The 24,308-nt window shown below is 50.7% G+C and overlaps 2 protein-coding genes across 5 annotated transcripts in view; one reads left to right on the forward strand and one right to left on the reverse strand.

The window, feature by feature from the left end:
- LOC104667537 (protein PMS2CL-like) overlaps window positions 1-24,308 on the forward strand; it is a 1,213,215-nt gene that overhangs the window by 615,926 nt on the left and 572,981 nt on the right. The window lies entirely within an intron of this gene.
- The window catches only part of RNF216 (ring finger protein 216), a 158,903-nt gene continuing 137,894 nt past the window's right edge, over window positions 3,300-24,308 (reverse strand). For all 4 annotated transcript variants that reach the window (XM_030932194.1, XM_030932192.1, XM_030932193.1 and 1 more), the window contains 2 exons: window positions 7,610-7,679; window positions 3,300-6,672 (listed from right to left, as the gene is read on the reverse strand). In XM_030932194.1, the coding sequence (XP_030788054.1) occupies window positions 6,353-6,672; window positions 7,610-7,679 (390 nt within the window). In that variant the 3' untranslated portion in view covers window positions 3,300-6,352. The remainder of the gene's footprint in view (window positions 6,673-7,609; window positions 7,680-24,308) is intronic.

Genomic DNA, 24,308 nt, shown 5'->3' on the forward strand with positions numbered 1-24,308 from the left:
TCAGCTCACTGCAAGCTCCGCCTCCTGGGTTCATGCCATTCTCCTGCCTCAGGCTCCCGAGTAGCTGGGACTACAGGCGCCTGCCACCTCGGCCGGCTAGTTTTTTGTATTTTTTAGTAGAGATGGGGTTTCACCATGTTAGCCAGGATGGAAAGACACTTTTACTTTTTTTTTTTCTTTTCGAGACAGAGTCTCACTCTGTCACCCAGGTTGGAATGCAGTGGCATGATCTTGGCTCACTGCAACCTCCACCTTCTGGGTTCAAGCAGTTCCCTGCCTCAGCCTCCTGAGTAGCTGGGATTACAGGAACCTGCCACTATGCCCAGCTAAATTTTGTATTTTTAGTAGAGACAGGGTTTCACCATCTTGGCCAGGATGGTCTTGAACTCCTGACCTCGTGATCCACCCGCCTTGACCTCCAAAGTACTGGGATTGCAGGCGTGAGCCACCACGCCCAGCCGAAAAAGACACTTTTTTTTTTTTTTTTTTTTTTTTTTGAGACGGAGTCTTGCTCTGCCACCCAGGCTGGAGTGCAGTGGCCGGATCTCAGCTCACTGCAAGCTCCGCCTCCCGGGTTCACGCCATTCTCCTGTCTCAGCCTCCCGAGTAGCTGGGACTACAGGCGCCCGCCTCATCGCCCGGCTAGTTTTTTGTATTTTTTAGTAGAGACGGGGTTTCACCGTATTAGCCAGGATGGTCTCGATCTCCTGACCTCATGATCCGCCCGTCTCGGCCTCCCAAAGTGCTGGGATTACAGGCTTGAGCCACCGCGCCCGGCCAAGACACTTTTTAAGGATGGAGAAATAAAGGAGGCTGGGTCCGGTGGCTCACACCTGTAATCCAAGCACTTTTGGGAGGTTGGGGTGGACCGACTGCTTGAGCCCAAGAGTTTAAGACCAGCCTGGGCAAATGGTGAGAGCCCCCTTTATTTGTTTTTTATTTTTTGAGACGGAGTCTTGCTTAGCTGCCCAGGCTGGAGTGCAGTGGTGCGATCTCAGCTCACTGCAACCACCGTCTCCTGGGTTCAAGTGATTCTCCTGCCTCAGCCTCCTGAGTAGCTGGGATTACAGGTACCCGCCATCATGCTCAGATAATTTTTGTATTTTAGTAGAGATGGGGTTTCACCATGTTGGCCGGGCTGGTCTTGAAATCCTGACCTCAGGTGATCCACCCACCTCGGCCTCCCAAAGTGCTAGGATTATAGGAGTGAGCCACCTTGCCCGGCCGTTGAGACCCCTTTACAAAAAATACAAAAATTGGCTGTGCATGGTGGCCCATGCCTGTAGTCCCAGCTACTTGGGAGGCTGAGGTGTGACTGCTTGAGCCTGGGAGGTTGAGGCTGCAGTGAGCCATGACTGCACTCTGCACTATAGCCTGGGAATGCAGTCTTAAATCTTTTTCTAAGACAGAGTGAGATCTCGTCTCAGAAAGACAGAAAAAAGTAGGCCAGGTGCGGTGGCTTACGCCTATACTCCCAGCACTTTGAGAGGTCGAGGCGGGGGTGGATCACTTCAAGTCAGGGGTTCAAGACCAGCCTGGCCAAAGAAGTGAAATCCCATCTCTACTAAAAATATAAAAACTGGCCGGGTGCAGTGGCTCACACCTGTGATCCCAGCACTTTGGGAGGCCAAGGCGGGCAGATCACAAGGTCAGGAGTTTGAGACCAGCTTGATCAACATGGTGAAACCCCGTCTCCACTAAAGATACAAAAAATTAGCCAGGTGTGGTGGTACATGCCTGTAAACCCAGCTACTCGGGAGACTGAGGCAGGAGGATCGCTTTAACCTGGGAGGCAGAGGTTGCAGTGAACCAAGATTGCGCCACTGCACTCCAACCTGGGCAACAGAGCAAGACTCTGTCTCAAAAAAAAAAAAAAAAAAAAAAAAAAAATCGTGGAAGACATAAAAAGAACAAATTGGATGCAGACAGAGCTATAGACCTGGAGGCCAGTCCATGACTGTTAAGGGAGAAAAGCAAGAAAAGCAAGGTACTAACTTCTTTAAAACCAAAGGCCCCCAAGTCCTGATCAGGCGTGTTGCAATGTGCTGGCCAGCGCCTGGGGAAGGTGGGACGAATACCACCACCCTAGTCACTTTGGATGGAAAAAGGATAGCAGCAGAACGGATACATAGCTTTTATTTATTTACTGAAATTGCAGAAAATTTTATGATGATGTTGCAAATATAGAGGAGGAACAGGAACAATGACTGTATGCCATGAACAAATTAAAAATAAACATGAACTGGGTCTGGTGTGGTGGCTCACGCCTGTAATCCTAGCACTTTGGGAGGCCAAGGTGGTCAGATCACCTGAGGTCAGGAGTTCGAGACCAGCCTTGCCAACATGGTGAAATCCTGTGTCTACTAAAAATACAAAAAAATTAGCCTGGAGTGGTGGTGGGCGCCTGTAATCCCAGCTACTCAGGAGGCTGAGGCAGGAGAATCACCTGGTAGGCAGAGGTGGTGGTAAGCCGAGATCATACCACTCCATTCCAGCCTGGGTGACAGAGCGAGACTCCGTTTCAGAAAAAACCAAAAACGCATTGTTTAGAAGCTGGGAATGTGAGTAACTTTTTGGGGGATGTAACTTTTCTCTTGAAGCTTTTAGTATACTTTTTCTCAGACATGCAAAAAACAGGTTAATTGTTCTATAGAAAGTTGCGTATGGCAGGAGACCCCATGTTTTATTAAAGCGAGCTGTGGTCCATCTGCATTTGGAGGTCACAGCTTCCCCTGTTCCCAGGGCCCCTTTCAGATCTAGGGTCCAGATTCCTGCCTGGCCTGGTACATGGCAGGAAGGACTCTGGAGGGGAAGAGGGTGTGCCAACAGCAAGGGTAGCAGGGCCCTGGCACTGCAGCATGCCACCAGTCAGGAAAGGGGCTCAAATGCCATGGCTTCTCAGCCCAGGCACATCCTGTCCTTGGAACCTTGTCCCCTCCTCAGCTGGGTGAGGCTTCTCCTGGTTTACCTGACCTTTAGGTGGGCAGAGACTGGGAAAGGGGCCTGCAAAAGAAACTGCACTTTTCTTGAAGCGGATTCTGTGCCTAAAACAAATAGACCCTTTGTGCCCAATCTGGGCCTTGGTAGCCGCCCTAGTGGGATTTGCCTGGCAGATCACCTGATCTTCCTCCCTCGCAGGGGAGTGGTGGGGGAATTTTACTACTGGGCCTTTCAGGCCTGATCCTGCTAGGACCCAGTCATGGAGGTGCGGATGCTGGTTTAGATCGAATCACTTGGATGAATCTGTCAGCTGCCCCTGTAACTTGCCGGATGGCGGTGTAGAGAGATGAAGCCAGAGGGAGCAGAGCGCACAAACATTTATTTACAAAAAGTCCCAGTTACATATGATACAGGCTTTTTACACACAGTAGTTGAAACGGAATTATTTTATCTATTTTTACTACCAGAAGGTAAAGAAAAAGTTTAATCATTTTTTCTATTTTTATACAAAGTGACAGATCATGCATTTTTTTCAGTTTTTAAATATTTTGCTAAGTGCAAATACTAGATTCCTCTCTCCAGTTTTAAGGCAAGTAAGAGGGGGTTGTGGCTGGGGAGCCTTGTGCCCTGGGGCAAGCCCTGCTGGGGACGAGAGGAGGTGCCAGCTGCCTCAGGGTTGGCTGTGGTCTGACCTGCTCTCTGGGCACCCGCACGACCTCCTGCTGGCTGCTCAGAAGACACCCAGTGCTTTTCTCCCGTCCCTGGTCCAGGCAGGAGCCCAAGGTCCAGGCCCTGCCTTTGGACGGAGGGGCCTGGAGAGCCAAGGTGGGTGCTCACAGCAGCCCGGCAGTCCCCTGTGCCTGGCTCAGGGAGGATCCTCAGGAATCAGGGACCCTCCAAGGAAAAAGGCAGCAGCTCCTTCCCCACCAGCCCAGTGTGGCCAGAAACAGCTGGAATTCCTCTCAAATGACCCACCCTTGGGGTTTGGCCTTAGGAGAAACATCACTCTGTGCTCCCCCTCCCCTGATAGGGTTGAGGCCAGCACCTGTCTTGGGCTGTTTCTGCAGCTGCTGCCTGCTCCCTTTGTCCTGCCTGGGCCCCTTGCTGGAGCCACGTGCCTAGGGTGCAGGGCAGAGGGAGCTGAGGCTCCGTGGGCCTGAGGTCACCTCCTCTTCAGCTGGCCATATCTGCAGCTGCCCTCTGCTCCCAGAGATCCTCCCTGGGAAAGCACAGGGAACATATTTAAGGTACTGAAGACAATCCTGTTGCTGCCGCGTGGAGCCCGCCTTTCCAAGGCACTGTCGTTCAGACTAGTAGCAAAGTTCAGGCAGCCCAACAGGTAGGGGCGCAAGGACATAGCAGCAGGCTGCCCCCAAGCCCGGGCGCCCCACGCACCCTTACCCCATGCCCAGGTGACCACCTGTCTTCAAAGCCTCCATCCCGGGCAAAGGCAGAAAGAATGGGTATCTTAGATCTTTTTTTTTTTTTTGGAGACAGTTTTGCTCTTGTTGCTCAGGCTGGAGTGCAATGGCGCAATCTTGGCTCACTGCAACCTCTCGCTCCCAGGTGTGATTCTCCTGCTTCAGCCTCCTGAGTAGCTGGGATTACAGGCATGCACCACCTCATCCAGCTAATTTTGTATTTTTAGTAGAGACGGGTTCTCGAACTCCCGACCTCTGGTGATCCGCCCACCTTGGCCTCCCAAAGTGCTGGGATTACAGGCAGGAGCCCCCGCACTGGGCCATCTTAGATCTTTTTAAACCCACTTTAGTCCTTGAAATACATCTGAGAAGCCAACGGCAGCAAATGACGGTGCCCGCCTGCCCTAGGCACCTCGGGTGGGCCAGGCCCTGATGCAGGAGGTGGCAGGCCACTCTGCAGGCTGACACAGCCCCACCCCTATGGTTGTTGGGCTCAGCTGTGTCTGAGGTCTGTGAACTCCAAACCTCTTGGAACCCCATGGTAACATGACAACGCAGGCCACGGGGAGGAGAAAGTGATGCCTGTAGCCAGGAAGGTTTCAGGCCTCTCATCTGCCAATGGGCCAGAGTGATGCCTCGGGCATGGCGAGAAACCTGGGGCTGGACAGGAGGTGAGGAGGGCGAGTGGGGACATGGCAGGGCCGAGCTGATGCTCAGCTGACCCCATGAGAAGGGAAGTGGCCCTCACATGGGAGGTACTAGACAGCACCCTCTACCTGCCTTCACCAACCACTGAGAACACCCAGGGGAACACATGGGGCAGAGGCAGCACCCAGGGTCACCTGGCTCCGTCAGGAGGCCCACTCCTCCCCTAAAAAGCCAGAGAGGAAAAGCTGCTTATCACCCAGGGTAGCAAAAATGTCTCCCTTAGCAGTTGGGCTGCCTGGCAGGGCCACCAGGCCTCTATCTTAGCTACCTCAAGAGGCTCTTTCGATGGGCCAGCTTCAGAACCATCCAGTGCGCTGCAGTGGCCTGGCCTGGGAAAGGATTTCTCAGTCTGACTTTCCAGAGACTGAGGGTGAGACAGGTGGCAACAGAACAAAACCCCTGCCATGAGAAGGGTCTGCTGCTGCCTCATCTGAGTAGGTGTAAGAGCGGAGAGGACAGGTGCCCTCAACACTCACTGCAATGGTGCATGGGTTCTGGATTGGGGGACAAGCATCTTGGCCCTCATGGTGGTGGCAGTGCCTCTGTGGGCCATAGTCCCAGCCCCCCACCCTGAGCAATGCTTCCCAGGCCTGCAGGTGCAGCCACCTCTGCCCAACTGTGGGCCCCTCCAGGGAAATGCTCTCAGCTGCCTTGCTCCCCAGGGGTCCACTCCGAGGAGGCCCAGGTGTGAGTAGCAAGGGCCTGGCCTACGGCCTATGCCATGGACAAGGCAGAAGGGCTGTCACTGGTGGCCTAGGGCGATGTGAGGGGAGGGACAGTTCACATTGCAGCTCTCTCTGAACTCCACCATTTGGGACTTCATTTTTATTATGGATCTGTCTGTGCTATGTAAGGAAGGCTCATGTGGTTTTAATTCTGAGAGGTTTTTCCCTGGTGTTTGCTAGGGGTAAAAATGAATGCAGGCAAAATATTTCCTCTTGGTCTCTTTCTGTAGGGACTGGAGTGACACAGCAGCCAGGGCCACCATGCTGCCTGCTAGGATGGCAGAACTCTTCAGGAAGGGCCTCAAGGCCCTTTTAACTCTGCTCAGTGGGAGCCAGACCAATCCCATGCAGGCCCCCAGAGGGCCACCAGCTGTGATCACTCTTCTGGGAGCAATGGCCCTTCTAGGAAAGGGGTGGGAAGAAAACCAGCCTACCCTTCAACCTGATCTAAGATGCAATGGCACAGCCACCAGCCTTGGGGGAGGTGTGGAGGAGAGTTCTCCATACACACTCCCACCCCAAATGGGCTCTCTGCTGCTCAATGGGGGTTTGGGGCCATCAGAAGCGATGCCGTGGCTGGGGGCCAAAGTGCATGGGCAGGTTGTGCTCTAGGGGCATGTGGACGGGACCGAAGTCATAGTTGACCCGCACGTTGGGCAGAGGGGGCACATACGGGGCTGGGATAGGCCCCATGTTGAGAGGGAAGTTGTTGAACACAGGTCGCACGGGAGGCAGGGGGAAGGGTGGGTGCACAAAGGCGTAGGGCGGCATCTGTGGCTGTGGCAGGTTCTGCGGAACGGGCCTCGGGAGGGCCTCCACCCTCTGCACCTTCTCCACGGGCTTCTCCAGCGGGGGTCCAATGCGTTTGAAGGTGTTCTCTGAAAGGGATGTGGGGATTAGTGGAGAAAAACATTAAACCAACTTCAATGGAATCTAGCCTGGGACCAGGGCAGCAAGTTCTGGACACAGGAGTAGCTCCACACGCTCATCAAAGCACAAAACGTGGACACCCCTCAAATGCCACTACAAGAAACAAAGGACAAATCTGCACTTCCCCTGGTGTCTTGCTCTACAGTGACACCTTGGAAGGTGGCATGTCCATCCACCCAGGTCAGCAAGCCATCCTTCAGAGCCAGGGCCTTGATGGGCCACCTCAGTGACTCAGTTACATTTTCATTTTTTCTTTTCTAAATAGATGGGGTTTTGCCATGTTGCCCAGGCTGGTCTCAAACTCTTGGGCTCAAGTGATCCACCTGTCTCACCCTCCTGGAGTGCTGGGATAGGAGTTGTGAGCCACTGCACTTAGCCTTTTTTTTTTTTAAAAAAAGGAAAAACAGATGGGGTCTTGCTATTTTGCCCAGGCTAGCCCCAAACACCTAGGCTCAAGTGATTCTCCCATCTCTGCCTCCTGAGGAGCTGGGATTGCAGATGTGTGCCAACACGTCTGGCTTCACTGCTTTTTAGCCTCGGAAGCATCAGCTGGGCCTACTTTTTCTTTAGCCAGGTGTGGGTTGTTTGATTCCTGAGAGCAAACCCATCCCTTGGGACTTCCTCACCATCAAGGAGATGCCAAAACTATACTGAAGGCTTTGAGGGCCTTTCCACAGGCCTGAGATGTGGCTGTGCGGGTGGAGTCAGGTCTATTGCCACCTGAGGGACAGCACCCCCTCCTCTCCCGTGCTGGGTCGAGTGCCAGGACACCCAGGGAGGCCAGCAGGAGCCCACATGGCCTGTGGTCCTCTGCTCCCTTGGCAGTGCTGTGCTGCAGGGCGGGGCTGCTGCTCTGTCCTGGGGGCCTGGGGGCGGGGCACTTGCCTCCATTCTTTCTTTTCTGTTCCTCTTCAGCCTCCTTCTGAATTTCCTCAATAAGCTTCTCATCATCTTCCTAAAATGCAAGCAATGACAAGGATGAGCCTGCAGCTTCACGCAGTGCTGAGGCCCCATGCGACAGAGGGGAGGCCGCCTGTTCCTGGTGGCCATGGAACAAGCCCGAAGCCTGCTGCTGGCCAGAGGCCTGGGCTGCACACCGTTCCTTCCCATTTCTCTGAGCGCCTCTTTCCTTCATCAGCCTGATGGCGTTCCACGAGGAGGCCATCCACAAGGCTGGGCAGAGGGGTCTGAGCATGGCAGGCAGCTGCCTGGTGAGGTGGGGGAGGGTGGAGGGCCTCCATGCACTGAACAACTGCGTGCAGGTGGTGGATATGAGAAGGGTTTGGAGACGGCTGGGTCTGAGTGGGCAGAGCCTGAGAAGTTTCAGATCCCAAGTATACAAGCGCTGGGCATGGCAGCCTGTCTGCAGAGCCTGGAAAAGTCTTGCAGATGTCCTCAACTGAAATGGACAAATGTCCAGTCGGGCCCTGCCTAGCCCCAAGGCTGGCCTGGGTTCCTGGGCCAGGCCTCGGGGAGGATAGTCCCCCTCTGATCTTGCTGTCTCTTCTCCCAAACCCCATGCTTGGTAGGCCCGAAATGACAAACACAATTCACACTTGGATTATCTAAGACAGGAACCGAGAGGTACTGTGAGTACCAGGCAGACATGGGAGCTGTGCTGGGAAACTGAGAGGCCACCCTGGGCAAGCCCTAGAGGTTGGGTTTTTGCCATATGCAGCTCCCACACCCCCACCTGCCAGCAGATACCATAGTGGGAGGACCGGGCTGTTGCCCCAGGACAGACCACCCGTGATGCCTGCTTCATGAGTGATGCTGACCTTAACCTCCCTCCTCAGTGACCCACATAGCAGCCTTTCAGTTTGTGGGACTGAAAAAAGACTAAATGGATTGAAAAAACCCGCCAAGTGGGTGCCCATCTTTCCTGGCTGGCTGCAGGGCCGAGGGTCTAAGGTGTGGCCACGAGAGGGCTGAGGCTCACAAGAAGCAGAGTGGGAACACTATGGCAAACCCCAAACACCAACTGCCGGCTCAGCACGCAGGAAAGAGAGGGCTGACTATAGCCCCTCGACTCTGTTCCCTGGGGTCCTCCAAGAGTTGACAGCAGCCGAGCTGGGGAGAAGGAAGGAGAGGGATGGTGGTCCCTGATATTGTGAGGGGATTAGCAAGTCCCCAAAATGCAAGCAGTCTAATGAAAGCACATTTATTTTCCTAGACGCGACTTCAGAGCCTAACCATATGGCCAATTTCTTTGCTTTGGGATGAAATATTAATAATAACCACTTTGGATTTTTTCATGCTGATCTGATGACACCCAGAGCAGCAACTGGAAGGAACACAATCCGTGGCCTGGCAGAAGATGGCAGCCCCATGAGGGCTAAGCAACAGACAGTTTGCAGGTTTACTTACTAGGTTATTAACGTCACAGCCAAGACAGAAATCAGTGATTTCCCCACACACAATTGTTTGTGAACCTCAAGGATTCTGAAGTTAGCAATTTCCTTCACTAAAGGTGTACTGAAATGCCTACCCTGTGCTAGACACTGACCTAAGTTTACTGGTTAAACTTCAGATCAACAATGAAACAAAGGCAGATGGAATGAGTAATTAATTAGATAACACATTCCCTTGGTTTGGTGGATGAAAGATTCTTAGAATAGAGTCCCCGGAGACTGGCTCTGCCTGCAATGTGGATGACACTATTCAATTCTCCTACATTCTCTAGGCCTCAGATGCCAAGTGATGGGTTGGACTAAAAGGTCTCACAAGCTTCTTTCCAACTCTGACACTTGGACATTAAGATACTCAAGTATGTGGCCGGGCGCGGTGGCTCAAGCCTGTAATCCCAGCACTTTGGGAGGCTGAGATGGGTGGATCATGAGGTCAGGAGTTCGAGACCATCCTGGCTAATACGGTGAAACCCCGTCTCTACTAAAAAATACAAAAAACTAGCCGGGCGACGAGGCGGGCGCCTGTAGTCCCAGCTACTCGGGAGGCTGAGACAGGAGAATGGTGTGAACCCAGGAGGCGGAGCTTGCAGTGAGCTGAGATCCGGCCACTGCACTCCAGCCTGGGCGGCAGAGCAAGACTCCGTCTCAAAAAAAACAACAACAACAAAAAAAGATACTCAAGTATGTTTTCAGCAGAAGCAGCCTCCTTGCTGCTGCCTGGCCAGGTGTTCTGAGCAAGGTGTGAAGAGAGGAGAGGTGACAAAGGTCAAGTTCCCATCATGCATATCAACAGTTGCGAAGTGTCCAGGCACACCATAGAATCCTATGTCTAGAAGGAATCCTGAGGAAGCTGTCTCTCTCCAGGGTTAACATGTAAGAATTCTCTATCAAAACCCCAAGACGAGGTCATCTAGCCTCTTTGTGAACACTTCACAAGGGGGAACTTACTACCCTCAACATAATCACTAAGCGAGTCAACATGAAGGGCTTCCGTAATTCAAGAGGGTTGGGTGGGCAGTTTGAAGGCCTCCATGTGAATATCAAGATAGATTCTATCAACTCTCTAGACTGGGAGCTGGCAAGCCTCTTCATTTTGGAGCCAGTGGCAGGCCTAGGAAAAAAGATAAAAAAAAAAAAAAAGAAACAAAAAACCCCAACAAATTAAGGGAAGTGATCCAGAAAACTGGTAGGAGGATCATTTGAGACCAGCCCAGGCAATAAAGTGAGATCCCATCTCTACAAAAAATACAAAAATTATCCAGGCATGGTGGTGCGAGCCTGTAGTCCCAGCTACTCGGGAGTGATCGTGCCACTGCACTCCACACTCCACCCTGGGTGACAGAGTGAAACCCGTGTCAAAAAAAAAGGAAGAAAGAAAAAAGAAAGAAAATTGCGCAGCAGGAGAGCCGTGGGCCTACACCTCTTAGCTAAGTGAGGTCGGCGGGTTCCTGAGTATCCCTGCGTCTAGGCAGCTCATCTGTAAATGGGCTGCTTTGCTAAGGACTGAATGAGCTTAAGTATGTAAAGGATGTAGCCCAAAGTAAACGGTCATGATTAGGACACAGGAAAACTGAAAAATGACAGGTAGAGAGTTTTAAAAGTTGAGAAGTTTCATAAAGAAGTGGTGCACACTGGGAGACACCCACACTGTTTCTTTCAGGGGTCCTGACTCTGGTCCGTTATTAATCACAACCAACAGGACTGCACAACCACCACTCCGCCTCACCTCAACCTCTGCTGCATCTCCTCGATGCAGTTACACCATCAGTCCCCCAGGGACACTTATGGCCTTCCATGGCACAAGGAGGTACCTTATGAATCATCCATTCCAACCTCTGTAGCACAGAAACTGAGGTCCCTGAGAAAGTACCTTGTTCAATGTTATGGCTAGCTGGCGGTGAACTGGGACAAATGCACACACCGGGCCACTCAATGGTCCTTCTGGAGGAAATCCACAGAAAAGATATCCTGAAGGTGTCCCTGCCCCATACAGAGCACCCACACCAGTCAGGACCGTGCTGGACGCTGCAGACACAGTGAGGAGTGTGGCAGCCCTGGCCCTCCTTGTCAGGGTCTCACGTCTCTGCTATGAGCACCATTCTAGCCAGCACCCCTCTCCGGAATTCCATGTGGATAGAAGGGGCAATTTCACAGCATTAAAGACTAGACACTCGGTGGCTCACGCCTGTAATCCCAGCACTTTGGGAGGCTAAGGCAGGCGGATCACGAAGTCAGGAGATCGAGATCATCCTGGCTAACACGGTGAAACCCCATCTCTACTAAAAATACAAAAAATCAGTGGAGTGTGGTGGCACATGCCTGTAGTCCCAGCTACTTGGGAGGCTGAGGCAGAAGAATCGCTTGAACCTGGGAGACAGAGGTTGCAGTGAGCTGAGACCACGCCACTGCACTCCAGCCTGGGCGAAAGAGGGAGACTCCGTCTTAAAAAAAACAAAAAACAAAAAAACTTACCACTAACCCCCTTTTTTTCCTCAGACTCTCCCCTGATAAAACAGGAGGGACAAGAGAGGCTCTCTTTTGGGTAGAAGAGCTCTGGCCCCCTGTGGCACTGCTGAGGCTGAGAGCATGTAGGCCACTGCCTGATTTTTATCACTAAGCTTCCGTGATAAATCCCAGTGCTCCTGAATAAATCCTATTTCAGAACTCCCTCCTGAGGCACCTGCAGAGGAGCGCAAGCCCAGGTTTCTGATAGAGATTGGCCGGGTCTGGAGGACAGTGCAGATAGAATCTTCTCAGCCTGCCATTCAGAATTCTTCTTGGAGAGGAAGACGGAGCCTTAGAGTCCCAAGGAAATAAACGTTGCATCCTCACCCTCCGAAGACAGCCACCCCGGAGCTTTTCTTCCGATCCCTCCCTCTGTTCTAATCACTCTCCTGATTGACAAGTGGAATCAAGACCCTTTGTCCTTGAGTCCCGTCTTGGGAGTTAAGCCCTTAAGAGTCTAAAGATAGTCTGGGGTTTGTATTTCACCCAAAATGGTGGCACTCAGCTACCATGATCTGCAATTTTACCATAAATAATAAGCCAACAGTCAGTTATACCTAGATATGGCTTGTTTCAGATTTCAACTGTCTCCAATTGGCTAGAGCCACAGGACACTGTGCTTAGTAACTTTAATAAAACAAAGTTTTTTTTTAAAAGAAAAAAGTTACACTTTTAGCTAATATGTTAGACTTTAAGGGGAAGCTTTCCTTTTTTTGAGACAGTGTCTTGCTCTGCTGTCCAGGCTGGAGTGCAGTGGCACCATCATAGCTCAGTGCAGCCTCCACCTCCTGGGCTCAAGAGATCTTCCTGCGTCAGCCTCTCAGTAGCTCAGCCTACAGGCGCCCACCACCACATCCGACTTTTTTTTTTTTTGAGACAGAGTCTCGCTATGTTGCCCACGCTGGTGTGTTGCGGTGCGATCTCGGCTCACTGCATCCTCCACCTCCCGGGTTCACACCATTCTCCTGCCTCAGCCTCCTGAGTAGCTGGGACTACAGGCGCCCGCCACCACGCCTGGCTAATTTTTTTTTGTATTTTTAGTAGAAACGGGGTTTCACTGTGTTAGCCAGGATGGTCTCAGTTTCCTGACCTCATGATCTGCCCACCTCAGCCTCTCAAAGTGGTGGGATTACAGGCGTGAGCCAGCGTGCCCAGCCTTTTTTTTTTTTTTTTTTTGGTAGAAATGGGGTTTCACCATGTTGCTCAGAATAGTCAAACTCCTGGACTCAAGTGATGCACCCAACCTTGGTCTCCCCAAAATGCTGGGATTACAGGCATGAGCCACCACACCCAGCTGCAAGATTTCTTTCTTAATTTGGGGTGGAAGTTCCTTCCACAATCAGTTTCTCTGAAGCATCTGAAATTCCTCAAGAGTGAAGATAGGCCAGATAAAGTTGGCTCATGCCTGTAATCCCAGCACTTTGGGAAGTCGAGGTGGGGGTATCACTTGAGGCCAGGAGTTAAGAGACCAGTGTAGCTAACATGGCAAAACTTCATCTCTACCAAAAATACAAAAAATTAACCAGGTGTGGTGGCACGTGCCTGTAATCCCAGCTACTCGGGAAGCTGAGGCAGAACTGCTTGAAGCCGCAGGTGGAAGTTGCAGCGAGCAGAGATGGCGCCACCGCACTCCAGCGTGGGCGACAGAACAAGACTCTGTCTGTCTCAAAAAAAAAAAAAAAAAAAAAAAAAAAAAAACTGAAGACAATCCCAGTGCTTTGGGAGGCTGAGGCAGCAGGATCGCTTGAGGCCAGGATTTTCAGACCAGCATGGGCAACAGAATGAGAACCCAGCTCTACAAAATTTTAAAAATTAGCCAGGTGTAGCATATGCTTATAATCCCAGCTATTTGGGGGGCTGAGGTGAGAGGATCACTTGAGCCCAGGAGGTTGAGGCTGCAGTGAGCTATGATTGCACCATTATATTCCAGCCTGGGCAACAGGAGAAGATCCTGCCTCAGGAAAAAAAAGTGAAGACAACTGAATTGTAAACTTAAAAAATGGTAAGTTTTATCTTACGTTTCACCACAATTAAAAAGAGGGAGGGGCCAGAAGCAGTGGCTCACACCTGTCATCCCAGCACTTTGAGAGGCCAAGGCCGGTGGATTATGAGATCAGGAGTTTGAGACCAGCCTGGCCAACATGGTTAAAAACCTGTCTCTACCAAAAATACAAAAATTACCTAGGCACAGTGGCAGGTGTCTGTAATCCCAATTATTTGGGAGGCTGAGGCAGGAGAAACATTTGAACCCGGGAGGTGGAGGCTGCGGTGACCCGAGATGGCCCCACTGCACTCCAGCCTGGGTGACAGAGTGAGACTCCATCTCAAAAAAAAAAAAAAAAAAAAAAGGGAGGGCAGGTTTAGGATTGATTTTGAGGTTAAACATGAGGCCTAGTCCCTCATCACAGATACTTTTTGGGCTTGGGCTAAGTGACAGATGGGATATTGAGTCCTTTCTGGAGTCAAGTCCCTCGGGAAACATTCCAGGCATCCGAGCATCACCAGCCTGTGAAGAGGACACTTGGAAAAAGGCCACGCTGCAAATCTAGGACACACTTAGGCTGCTGGGAGAGGGGAAAGATGATGATGAGGAACCGGGGGCTGAGCTGATCACAGTACAACTGTCCTGCCCTCTCTGGGGCTGAGTCACAAACAGGAAACCCTGGTGGTAGAGCTGCCTGGATGGCAGGATGAACTCATTTTAAAGCACTGCTGGCAGCCGGGCGCAGTGGCTCACGCCTGTAATCCCAGCACTTTGGGAGGCCGAGGCGGGTGGATCACGAGGTCAGGAGATCGAGACCATCTTGGCGAACACGGTGAAACCCCATCTCTACTAAATATACAAAAACATTAGCCGGGTGTGGTGGTGGGCACCTGTAGTCCCAGCTTCTCGAGAATGGCGCGAACCTGGGAGGCGGAGCTTGCAGTGAGCCGAGATCGCACCACTGCACTCCAGCCTGGGCGACAGAGTGAGACTCCATCTCAAAAAAAAAAAAAAAAAAAGCACTGCTGGCTTCTTCAGGAGAGGCTGCTGGCATCAAAGGAAGAACTACAACTCTGGGACTCCAAATCTGGCTTGAGTGCATATGCAGCTCTACCCCCACTACCTAACCTGGAACCCACTCCTTTCCAAAACAGGTTAGAGTGAGAAGCAAATCATTTCTTACTTTTTTTTTTTTCTGGAGACAGGGTCTTGCTCAGCCCAGGCTGGAGTATAGTGGCGTGTTTATAGCTCACTGCAGCCTTGAACTCCTGGGCTCAAGTGATCTTCTCACCTCAGGCTCCTGAGTAGGTGGGACTACAAGTGTGTATCATCATGCCCAGCTAATTTTTAATTTTTCTTATAGAGAGACGGTGGGGGAGGGGGAGTTCTGTGTTGCCCAGGCAGGTCTCAAACTCCTGGCCTCAAGCAATCCTTCCACCTCCGCTTCCCAAAGTGCAGGCATTATAGGTGTGAACCATGGCACCTGATCTGATCACTCTTATAAAGTGCCAAGCACAGTGACAACAACAGTAATTAACATGCACTGAGAGCTTACTATGCACCAGTCCCTGTCTACACACCTCACATGGACCTCAATTTCACCACAGCTCCCTGAGTCAGGTGCTATGAACTGATTGCCACATGGCAGATGAGGAAACCCTGGCACAGACAGGTTGTGACCCAGGCAGTCTAGTCTCAAAGCCTGAGCTGTTAACCACATAAACCCCCGGGTTTCTGAATCGGAACTTCTGGCAAACCTGACTGGGGTCCTGAGAACACTGCTGTTGGGCTGGGTGCATGTGTTAAAGGCAGCTGTTCTAAGGTGTGCTTTATTCTAGAAAGAGTACAGAAACGTAAGAGGGTTCCTTCTGAGAAGGGCAGAATTCTAAAACCTCCTTTCTCCCCTTACAAGACATAATAGGGCAAAACAAAATAAAACACTTCTACTCAAGGAAACAAACAGCCAAAAAGCAGAGCAAGGGGCTATGTGTTTTGGAAATTTTTAGGGAACAATCCTCCTTTTCTCATGCTTAGCTTACCCAGAAGTGCATGTGCCATCCCCTGAAACAGCCCACTTGTCGGCCTCTGGTCCCTGGCACTTGGCCTTTGGGATAAAAGCCAGTAGATTCCTCTTGCCCAGAGCGGGAGTGGGGAGCTTGGGAAAGCCCATAAACCTCATTTCTTGAGCCAGAAATCTAAGCTGCACATGGGGGCCCAGCACTGAGGCAAGCAGCTGTAATGCCTCCCTGGGTCACTGGTCTCCAGTGGCCTCTGACCAGGTGCTGTTCTCAGCTCACTGGTTTTGGTCCATCTCAAAGGCGGAAACGAATGCTTCAAGATTTCCTTGCCTGACATGTTTTCTTCTGATGCTACCAAGTTACTTTAATCCCAAGGGGGTCTCGTGAAATTCTCTGTCCTCTTCTTGTCACAAAAAACTCAGGGATTTGGTTCTTATCAACATAAAAAAAAAAGCCATTATTTACTTTCCTTATACATACTGATTAAAACAATCTTGGGAAACGTTGAACAAAACACCACAGCTAAAATCACCCGTAATTCCTCACCAGAGATCAATCCTGGGAACATTCTGATATCCTTCCCCCTTGGCTGCTTTTATATCCACACCTCACTGTCAAGCCCACTGAGATTCCATTGTAGAAGGTCACGCTCTGTCCCCATGAGGTCCTGCTGCCTTGTACAGACTTGCTTACTTCACACCCCCTCCCCACAGAAGGCTGGCAAGGATTTCACAAGAGGACCCCGAGGCTCAGAAGATGCAGAGAGTGGCTGGACCACCAAGGTGGGCAGTGTGCTGGGGCCAGGGCAGGAGGTCTGGACTCGTACGTTCCCAGGCTGGCCGGCAGTTCCCAACTCTGTGTGACTCAGGCTGAGTTGATGGGCTCACCCTGGACAAGCGTCTATAGAGGTTCACCTGAACCTCTGTTTGAGTTCCTGTTCATGCCGTTTGCCCTGGCCACTGGGGGCAGCACAGGCTGCTGGCTGCATCTGTACTCGCTACCACGGACCCCATGACTGACCATGGTACATTCCCCCGAGTGCTGCAGCCTCTGTACCTCATCCTTGGCTTCTGGCACAGGCCTTAAGAAGGACCCAGCGGGGCCGGTTGCGGTGGCTCACGGCTGTAATCCCAGCACTTTGGGAGGCCAAGGCGGGCGGATCACGAGGTCAGGAGATCGAGACCATCCTGGCTAACACAGTGAAACCCCGTCTCTACTAAAAATACAAAAAATTAGCCGGGCGTAGTGGCGGGCCCCTGTAGTCCTAGCTACTCGGGAGGCTGAGGCAGGAGAATGGCATGAACCCAGGAGGTGGAGTTTGCAGTGAGCCGAGATAGCGCCACTGCACTCCAGCCTGGGCGGCAGAGCAAGACTCCGTCTCAAAAAAAAAAAAAAAAAAAAAAAAGAAGGACCCAGCTGGCTTGGATGAGTTCTCTCTCTGCCCCTCCTTCTGGCCCCTCCTAATCCCAGTGAAAACTTTCAAACGAATCCTCAGCACAGCTCTTTTCTGATGAGCAAGGACAGGCTGAGGTGAGAGGGAGTGGATGGTGATCAGCGACCAAGCTGTCCCTGGATCAGCAGGGCCTCAAAAGAACAAGCGTAATGATGCGTCAGGCCAGGGTAGAAGTGAGCCCTCTAATCACCTGAGGTCAAGAGTTCCAGACCAGCTTGGCCAACGTGGCGAAACCCCATCTCTACTAAAAATACAAAAATTAGCCAGGCGTGGTGGTGGGTGCCTGTAGTTCCCGCTACTTGTGAGGCTGAGGCAGCAGAATCACTTGAACCCGGGTGGCACAGGTTGCAGTGAGCCAAGATCACACCACCGCATTTCAGTCTGGGTGACATGAGCAAAACTTAGTCTCAAAAAACCACCCCAGCACCCCATCGCCGCCCATGGCTACTCCAGAAGGTATACCTATGGACCACAGGGGAATACAATGAGTACCATGAGGAAGCACGCGAATGGCACCATAGTGGGCAACACACCCCAAATGCAGGGTCGAGGACAAACGTCAAAGCAGAGAGTGAAATGGAGTCTCACCTACCCAGCGGAACTGGAAGAGCAATTTTTTTTTTTTTTGAGACACAGTCTTGTTCTATCCCTGAGATTGGAGTGCAGTGGCGCTATCTCTGCTTACTGCAACCTCTGCCTCCCGGGTTCAAGTGATTCTCCTGCCTCAGCCTCCCAATTAGCTGGGAGTATACCGCCCCACGCCTGGCTAATTTTTGTAGTTTTAGTAGAAGGGATTTCACCATACTGGCCTCCATCCACCTCGGGCTCCCAAAGTGCTGGGTTTATAGGCATGAGCCACCACGCCCGGCTGGAAGAGCACTTAAAAAAAAGAAATAAGGCCAGGCGTGGTGGCTCATGCCTGTAATCCCAGCAATTTGGGAGGCCTAAGCAGGTGGATCATTTGAGGTAAGGAGTTCGAGATCAGTCTGATCAACATGGTGAAACCCTGTCTCCACCAAAATACGAAAATTAGCTGGGCCAGCCTGGGCGACAGAGCGAGACTCCCTCTCAAAAAAAAAAAAAAAAAAAAAAAAAAGGAAAAAAAAGAAACAAGACAAGACATAAGCAGATTGCTTAACAGGGAGGGAGAAGGTTTGTTTCCTTTCCTTGAATTCCTTTGAGCTCAGCAGGGTGCAGAAAGCACTAAGCCTGACACAGAAGACTCTGGCTTGCTGCCTGCTGCAAGCAGGTAGGGTGGGTGGGGAGGGCAGGAAGACACAGCAAGAGTCTGGGGGGATGGCGAGGACCCAGCCTCTTCAGAAACTTGCTGCAGTTGAAGATGGGAAGTGAGGTAGAATTTACCAGAGAGGTTTTAATTAAGAAGAGAGAAACAAAACACACACAAAAATCCTCCCTTAGCTTGTCCCTCAACAACTAAGCCCCACAGTTCTGTCCACGCAGCAGGGTATACACAGGAGAAAATGAAGAAAGAGAAACTATGAATGATTAAAAAGGGGAAAAGATTTGATTTATTTTCACAAATCAGATATGAACTGTAATCACCAGCTACAGGCTGACGGTTCCCAAAATAGCTGTTTGAGCGCTTGGCACAAAACTGTTCTTGCCAAAGCCTTTACGATCCTTTTGAGCCTATTTTTTCAACACTTCTGGTTACCAGGGCTGGCTGTCCACGTGCCTGCTGGTCAGCCTCTTGTGACCATGGGGGAAGAATAGGTGGCTTTTCTTCTTCATTGTACTTTTCCTCCCCTTAGAAAGGTGACTGGGAATTGCAAGTCTCGACTGCTGCTTCCCCTCTGAGATTCTGGGGGTGGGTTGGGGCTGGGATCCAGGTCATGTGTGGCCACAGCTGTTGTTAATAAACTTGCAATGATTTCATGAAAGGCTTCCAAAGAGCTGAAGATTTAGTTTCAAATTATTCCCAGATCAGCCACAGATCGCCTGAGCAACGATGGACCTTAGCCCCCACCGCTTGCTGTCCCCAGCAACAGGAAGTTGGGGGAGGGAGCAGCGGAGCAGCACATGCTGCGCAGCTGTGGCCGGGAAGGGCGGGGAGGCAGGACAGTGTGCTTGGGAGGAGTAGAGACTTCATGGGCTCAGGGCTGGCCCTGGCTTCTGCAGCCACCTCCTCAGGTCAGAGAGGCCCGGCACCCAAATACCACTATCTGGAGCACCTCCCCAACAAGGACATGGAGGTGGGGGCAGAATGTGGCCATGTTTTAAGTCCTGTCAGGGTCAAGTGCTCACCCAGGGGCCTGTTGGGTCTGCTGAAGACGACATGTAGTAACAAGCACCAACAGGCCGTGTGTACTGGACTGTGCTGCCCTGCTTGGGAAAGCCCTCAGTGACATCGAAACCCTATCTGGGACACTGTTGGGGTGGCGAAACTGCCAGGGCCCCTTTCTACTATTTGCAGCTTCATTCATCCATGGGGAAGGAGTCCAGCAAGGTCCCCACCCCTCTGCAAGGCCTACCTGGTTCATAGGGCTCATGGACCCTATGGGCACCTAACGACCATGTATTTGTTGAAGGAGCCAGACATTGGTCAGAAGACCTGGGCTCATATCCTGGTTTTACCAAGCTGGGGGATCCTGGGCTAGTGACCTACACATCATCTCTGTCATCTGCAAAATAGGAAAGCAGTGCCTCCTGGCCCCATGCAGTAAAAATCACACTGCATAGCAAGCTCACATGGTGTTGGCTGTGTGGCTATTAAGAGGAAGATGAAGAAACCGAGGTCAGTTTTGATGACAGATCAATGATCACACCCACCCACTCACTTTTTTTTTTTTTTTTTTTTTAACACACAATGGTATTTATGACAGTGACAAGAAATAACAAGCCAAGGCCAGCTGCGGAAGCTGGGTGATGGGACAACCTGGGGGCTCACTTTATTCTTTTGTAGAAGTAAATTTTGAAGGTTAAGGAAAAAATTCTGAAGCCAAAAATCAGTTTCCAACCTCAAAGTCTAAAATACCTTTCCTTACCAGGTTTCTGCATTTCCTCATCAATCCTCCCTTTCATAGCCTTCCTCCCTAATTCTGACAACATCATGTCCTTCCCCCGCCACTTAAGCCAGGGCCCCAAAGGTCCCCAGGACTTTCTACATGCCTGACCCACCAGGGAGATGCTGCGCTGGCCTGAGGGGAGAAGGCAGGTCTGGAAACAAGCCGAGGACAAATGACCCGGGTGAAAACCTAGGCTACCATTTATTGGCCACAGTCTTAAGCAAGTTCCTTCATCTGTAAAACTAGGATGATACATCTGCCTTCGAGCACTGCTACAGAACTGAATGTATTAACATCTAGAAATGTTAGGCTCAGTCCACTGTTGGTTTGGAAAAATTAGTATGTCTTAACCAAATGGTTAGGCGATAACTGTACCAAACTAAACTGGCTGTAAAAGTCCTAGGGTTTTATTTGAACTGGGCAGGTTTCAAACTCTTATATTCAAAAGACAAAGACATTGTAGAAAACAATTCTCTGTAGTTTCTCGTAGCCAAAACCCAAGACAAACATGGACTTTGTTTTGTACTGAAAGAGAACATGCTGTTTTGAGTTTTGCCATAGTCTCGAATCCAGACTGCCAGGTGCCTGTTCCTCTCACAATTCGCGCTACCACTCCTGTAGCCAAGCAAGGACCAGTCAGTACATTCATGTTCAGTAAAGTCCCAGGATCACTCTTCCCCTACTGCAAAATAACATCTGTTCACTTATTTGTCAAGAGCTGGTTTTCCACTCTGCTCCCTAATTCAGAAAACTGTGGTTTGCTGTGACTGTTCGCTTCTGGTTTTTTTGCTTCCTAAAGAAGACATCTTCTTTGTAAGACTCTTAGTTGCCGGGCGCGGTGGCTCAAGCCTGTAATCCCAGCACTTTGGGAGGCCGAGACGGGCGGATCACGAGGTCAGGAGATCGAGACCATCCTGGCTAACACGGTGAAACCCCGTCTCTACCAAAAATACAAAAAACTAGCCGGGCGAGGTGGCGGGCGCCTGTAGTCCCAGCTACTCAGGAGGCTGAGGCAGGAGAATGGCGTAAACCCGGGAGGCGGAGCTTGCAGTGAGCTGAGATCTGGCCACTGCACTCCAGCCTGGGCGACAGAGAGAGACTCCGTCGCAGCAGCAACAACAACAACAACAACAACAACAACAAAAAGACTCTTAGTTGAATGCTTTTGGCTTCATTTTGATAACTAACAGGGAAAGAAAGTTACTATTCACCACTTGAGCTCTTAATGTGGAGTGGTAGTTCAGGTTCCCAAGCAATCCCTAGTCATTAATGATGAAAACTCAACTTCCCTCCAAAACCATGAGGGGACAACTCCCTCGCTGACAAATAAGAGATTCTTCCTGGCCTTGCTGGTTAATTAAGCCGGAGAACAGGCTTGTGTGACAGTGCACGCTTTGTTTCACTGAACTTCTGAATGGCTTTGTGTTCTCAGAAGCCCCAACAGATGCTGGGTTGGAATTGGATCGGTCTCCTGGTGAGAATCAAGGAAACGGGGCTGATTGCTGTTTTGATGGGAACGGACAAATGGAACAGAATCTCCAGCTGTGGCTACCAGAGGAAATTGGAGGGATTTGTATTTGCCTGACCTTCCTTTCAAACTTTATTTTGAGCAAATCTAGAACCTTTCTCAGGTTAGAAGATAACGATCCAACAAGAAAACAAGTCAGTGCATGCGATGGCACCCAAACAAGGAAACAGCACATGAGAAACCCACACCATCAATCCCAGGCATGGGAAGCAAAGGGAGGAGGCAGCAGAAGACACAGAACAAGGAGGAGAAGAAAGAAAAACGGCGCTGAGAATAGGCCGGACCGTTAACACCCGCCCTCACGCTAACTCCCACTCTGCCCTTTGTCTCTAGAGATAAAATACTGCCTGTGGAGCTTTTCAGAGTTCCAGCTGAAAAAAAAAATTATTTTTTTCAGGACTCATGAAGTTCCTAGAGATGGTTGCCTCCCACTGTGCTAGCTGTGGGGGGTGGGGGAGGCACTGAGGAGGTGAGTCAGCAGAAGGGCTGTGCCTGGGAATGTCTGTCACAAAGGGGCACAGCCTGCCTGGTGAGCGCTTCCCACTGTGGCTGCACCTCCAGATCACCCAGCAAAAGAAGGATGACTCGGGCTTGGCTTTCTATGTACAAAAAGCCTCCCTTTCTTCCACACATCTCCTCAGTGACAGGAGGACAGGCTAGCTAAAGGTTTCATTGGGTCACAAGCTTTGTAATCTGAGTGACTTTTAGGAGTCCCTTATTCCAGCTTCCCACCCAGTGAGGAGCTTGTTCCATGATAAAACATTCCTGAAATGGAGTACACCCGGTTACCACAGAGGACTCACATCTTTTCAAAACCATGAGTAGCTCTCAGGATTATACACATCTTTCCCTTTTTTTTTTTTTAAAGACATGGTCTCACTCTGTCACCCAGGCAGGAGTGTAGTGGCGCAGTCAGGGCTCACTGCATCCCTAACCTCCCTGGCGCAAGCAATCCTCTTACTTCAGCTGGGGGAGGAGCTGGGAAAATAGGTGTGCACCACTACCCCTGGATAACTTGCATTTTTTGTAGAGATGGAGTTTTGCCACGTTTCCAAGGCTGGTCTTGAACTCCTGAGACTCAAGAGATCTGCCCGCTGTGGGCTCCTGAAGTGCTGGGATTACAGGCATGAGCCACTGTGCCCAGCCCAATTACGCATTTCTTTTTGTTTCTTTGAGATCAAGTCTTGCTCTGTTGGCCCAGCTGGAGTGCAGTGGCGTGATCTCGGCTCACTATAATCTCTGCCTCCTGGGTTCAAGTGATTCTTGTGCTTCAGCCTCACGAGCAGCTGGGAGGTCCTCCCAGCAATAATCTATAGTGGCTGAGCAGCAGCCCCTTGACTGGGCCCCACACCCTCTCCTTTGCCACAGTCCCCACCATGCCTTCCTGCCTCCTAGACCTAGTGTGCTCCATCCAGACATCATTTCTGCTACCACCTGCCCCTGTGGTAACTTGGGTCTGTGACCCCAGCAATCCATGCTGTTTGTTTTCTATGTGAAAATTTTCCCATGGTTCTTTCCCTCCACGTTTTAAAGTGCAGATATATATATATACACACACAAGTAAAATTACTTTTTGTACTATTCTAATGTAAGCATATATAAAAATTGACATATCGCCTATTTTTTGGGATATTTAAATGGTGTTGCTAAATTTATACAACTTTAACTCAGTGAAGAGTTGCAGACAGAACTTTGTGAACTTGTCCAACTGTCTCCTGAGGATAACCTTTTCTAATTAAGTGGAACTCCCAGATCAAGAACATGCACTACATCTTCTGATTTGTACACCCTAACTGCCCACTATGCCCAATTACAGTGTAGGAGATGCCAACAAATCTGAAAATTACCTATTAGCAGCCAGATGCTATTTTCATTTCCATTTACTTGATTATTAGGGGTAGCTGTTAGTCAATTCCACCAGATTGTGGCCAGGTAGAAAAGCAAGCAGCTTTTTTTTTTGGAGACAGGGTCTTGCTCTGTCACCCAGGCTGCAGTGCAGTGGCGCGACCATGGCTCACTGCAGCCTTGACCTCCCAGGCTCAAATGATCCTCCTGCCTCGGCCTCCCAAGTAGCTATGACGACAGGCGAGCAGCACCAAATCTGGCTAATTTTTGATATTTTGTAAAGACGGGGGTCTCACTATGTTGCCCAGGCTATTCTTAAACTCCAGGATGCAAGTGATGCTCCTGCCTTGGCCTCCCAAAGCACTGGGATTACAGACATGAGCCACTGCACTTGGCCAGCAAGCAGCTTTTTTCCTTACTTATAATTCTTTTTTTAAGCTTCCTCTGTCCATTTTTGAGTTGAGGTGAATAGACCATAAGGAGACTCCTCAGTATAACATCTTCCTCCACAGACATTCTGGCTGGGTCTGTAATGGCTACTACTTCCCGTCTCGCTTGCAGTTGGGGAAGCATGTCATTAAGTTCTGGCTGATAGGACTGAAGAAGTGACCTGTTGCAGCTTCTGGAAGCCTAACATTACTTAAGAGATAGGTAAGCCGTCTCTTTAGCCTCACTCCACCCCTTTGCTGCTTGGAATGTGGATTTATCAGCCAGAGCTCCTTTTTAGACAATGACCACATGTGATCTAGGGGTGGCAGAATAGAATGCTGGAAGCAACTGGATCCCAGATAAGAGCTGCTAGATCGTCCCTGAGCTG

Source organism: Rhinopithecus roxellana, chromosome 6, assembly GCF_007565055.1.
Source record: "Rhinopithecus roxellana isolate Shanxi Qingling chromosome 6, ASM756505v1, whole genome shotgun sequence".
Classification (NCBI taxonomy): Eukaryota; Metazoa; Chordata; class Mammalia; order Primates; family Cercopithecidae; genus Rhinopithecus; species Rhinopithecus roxellana.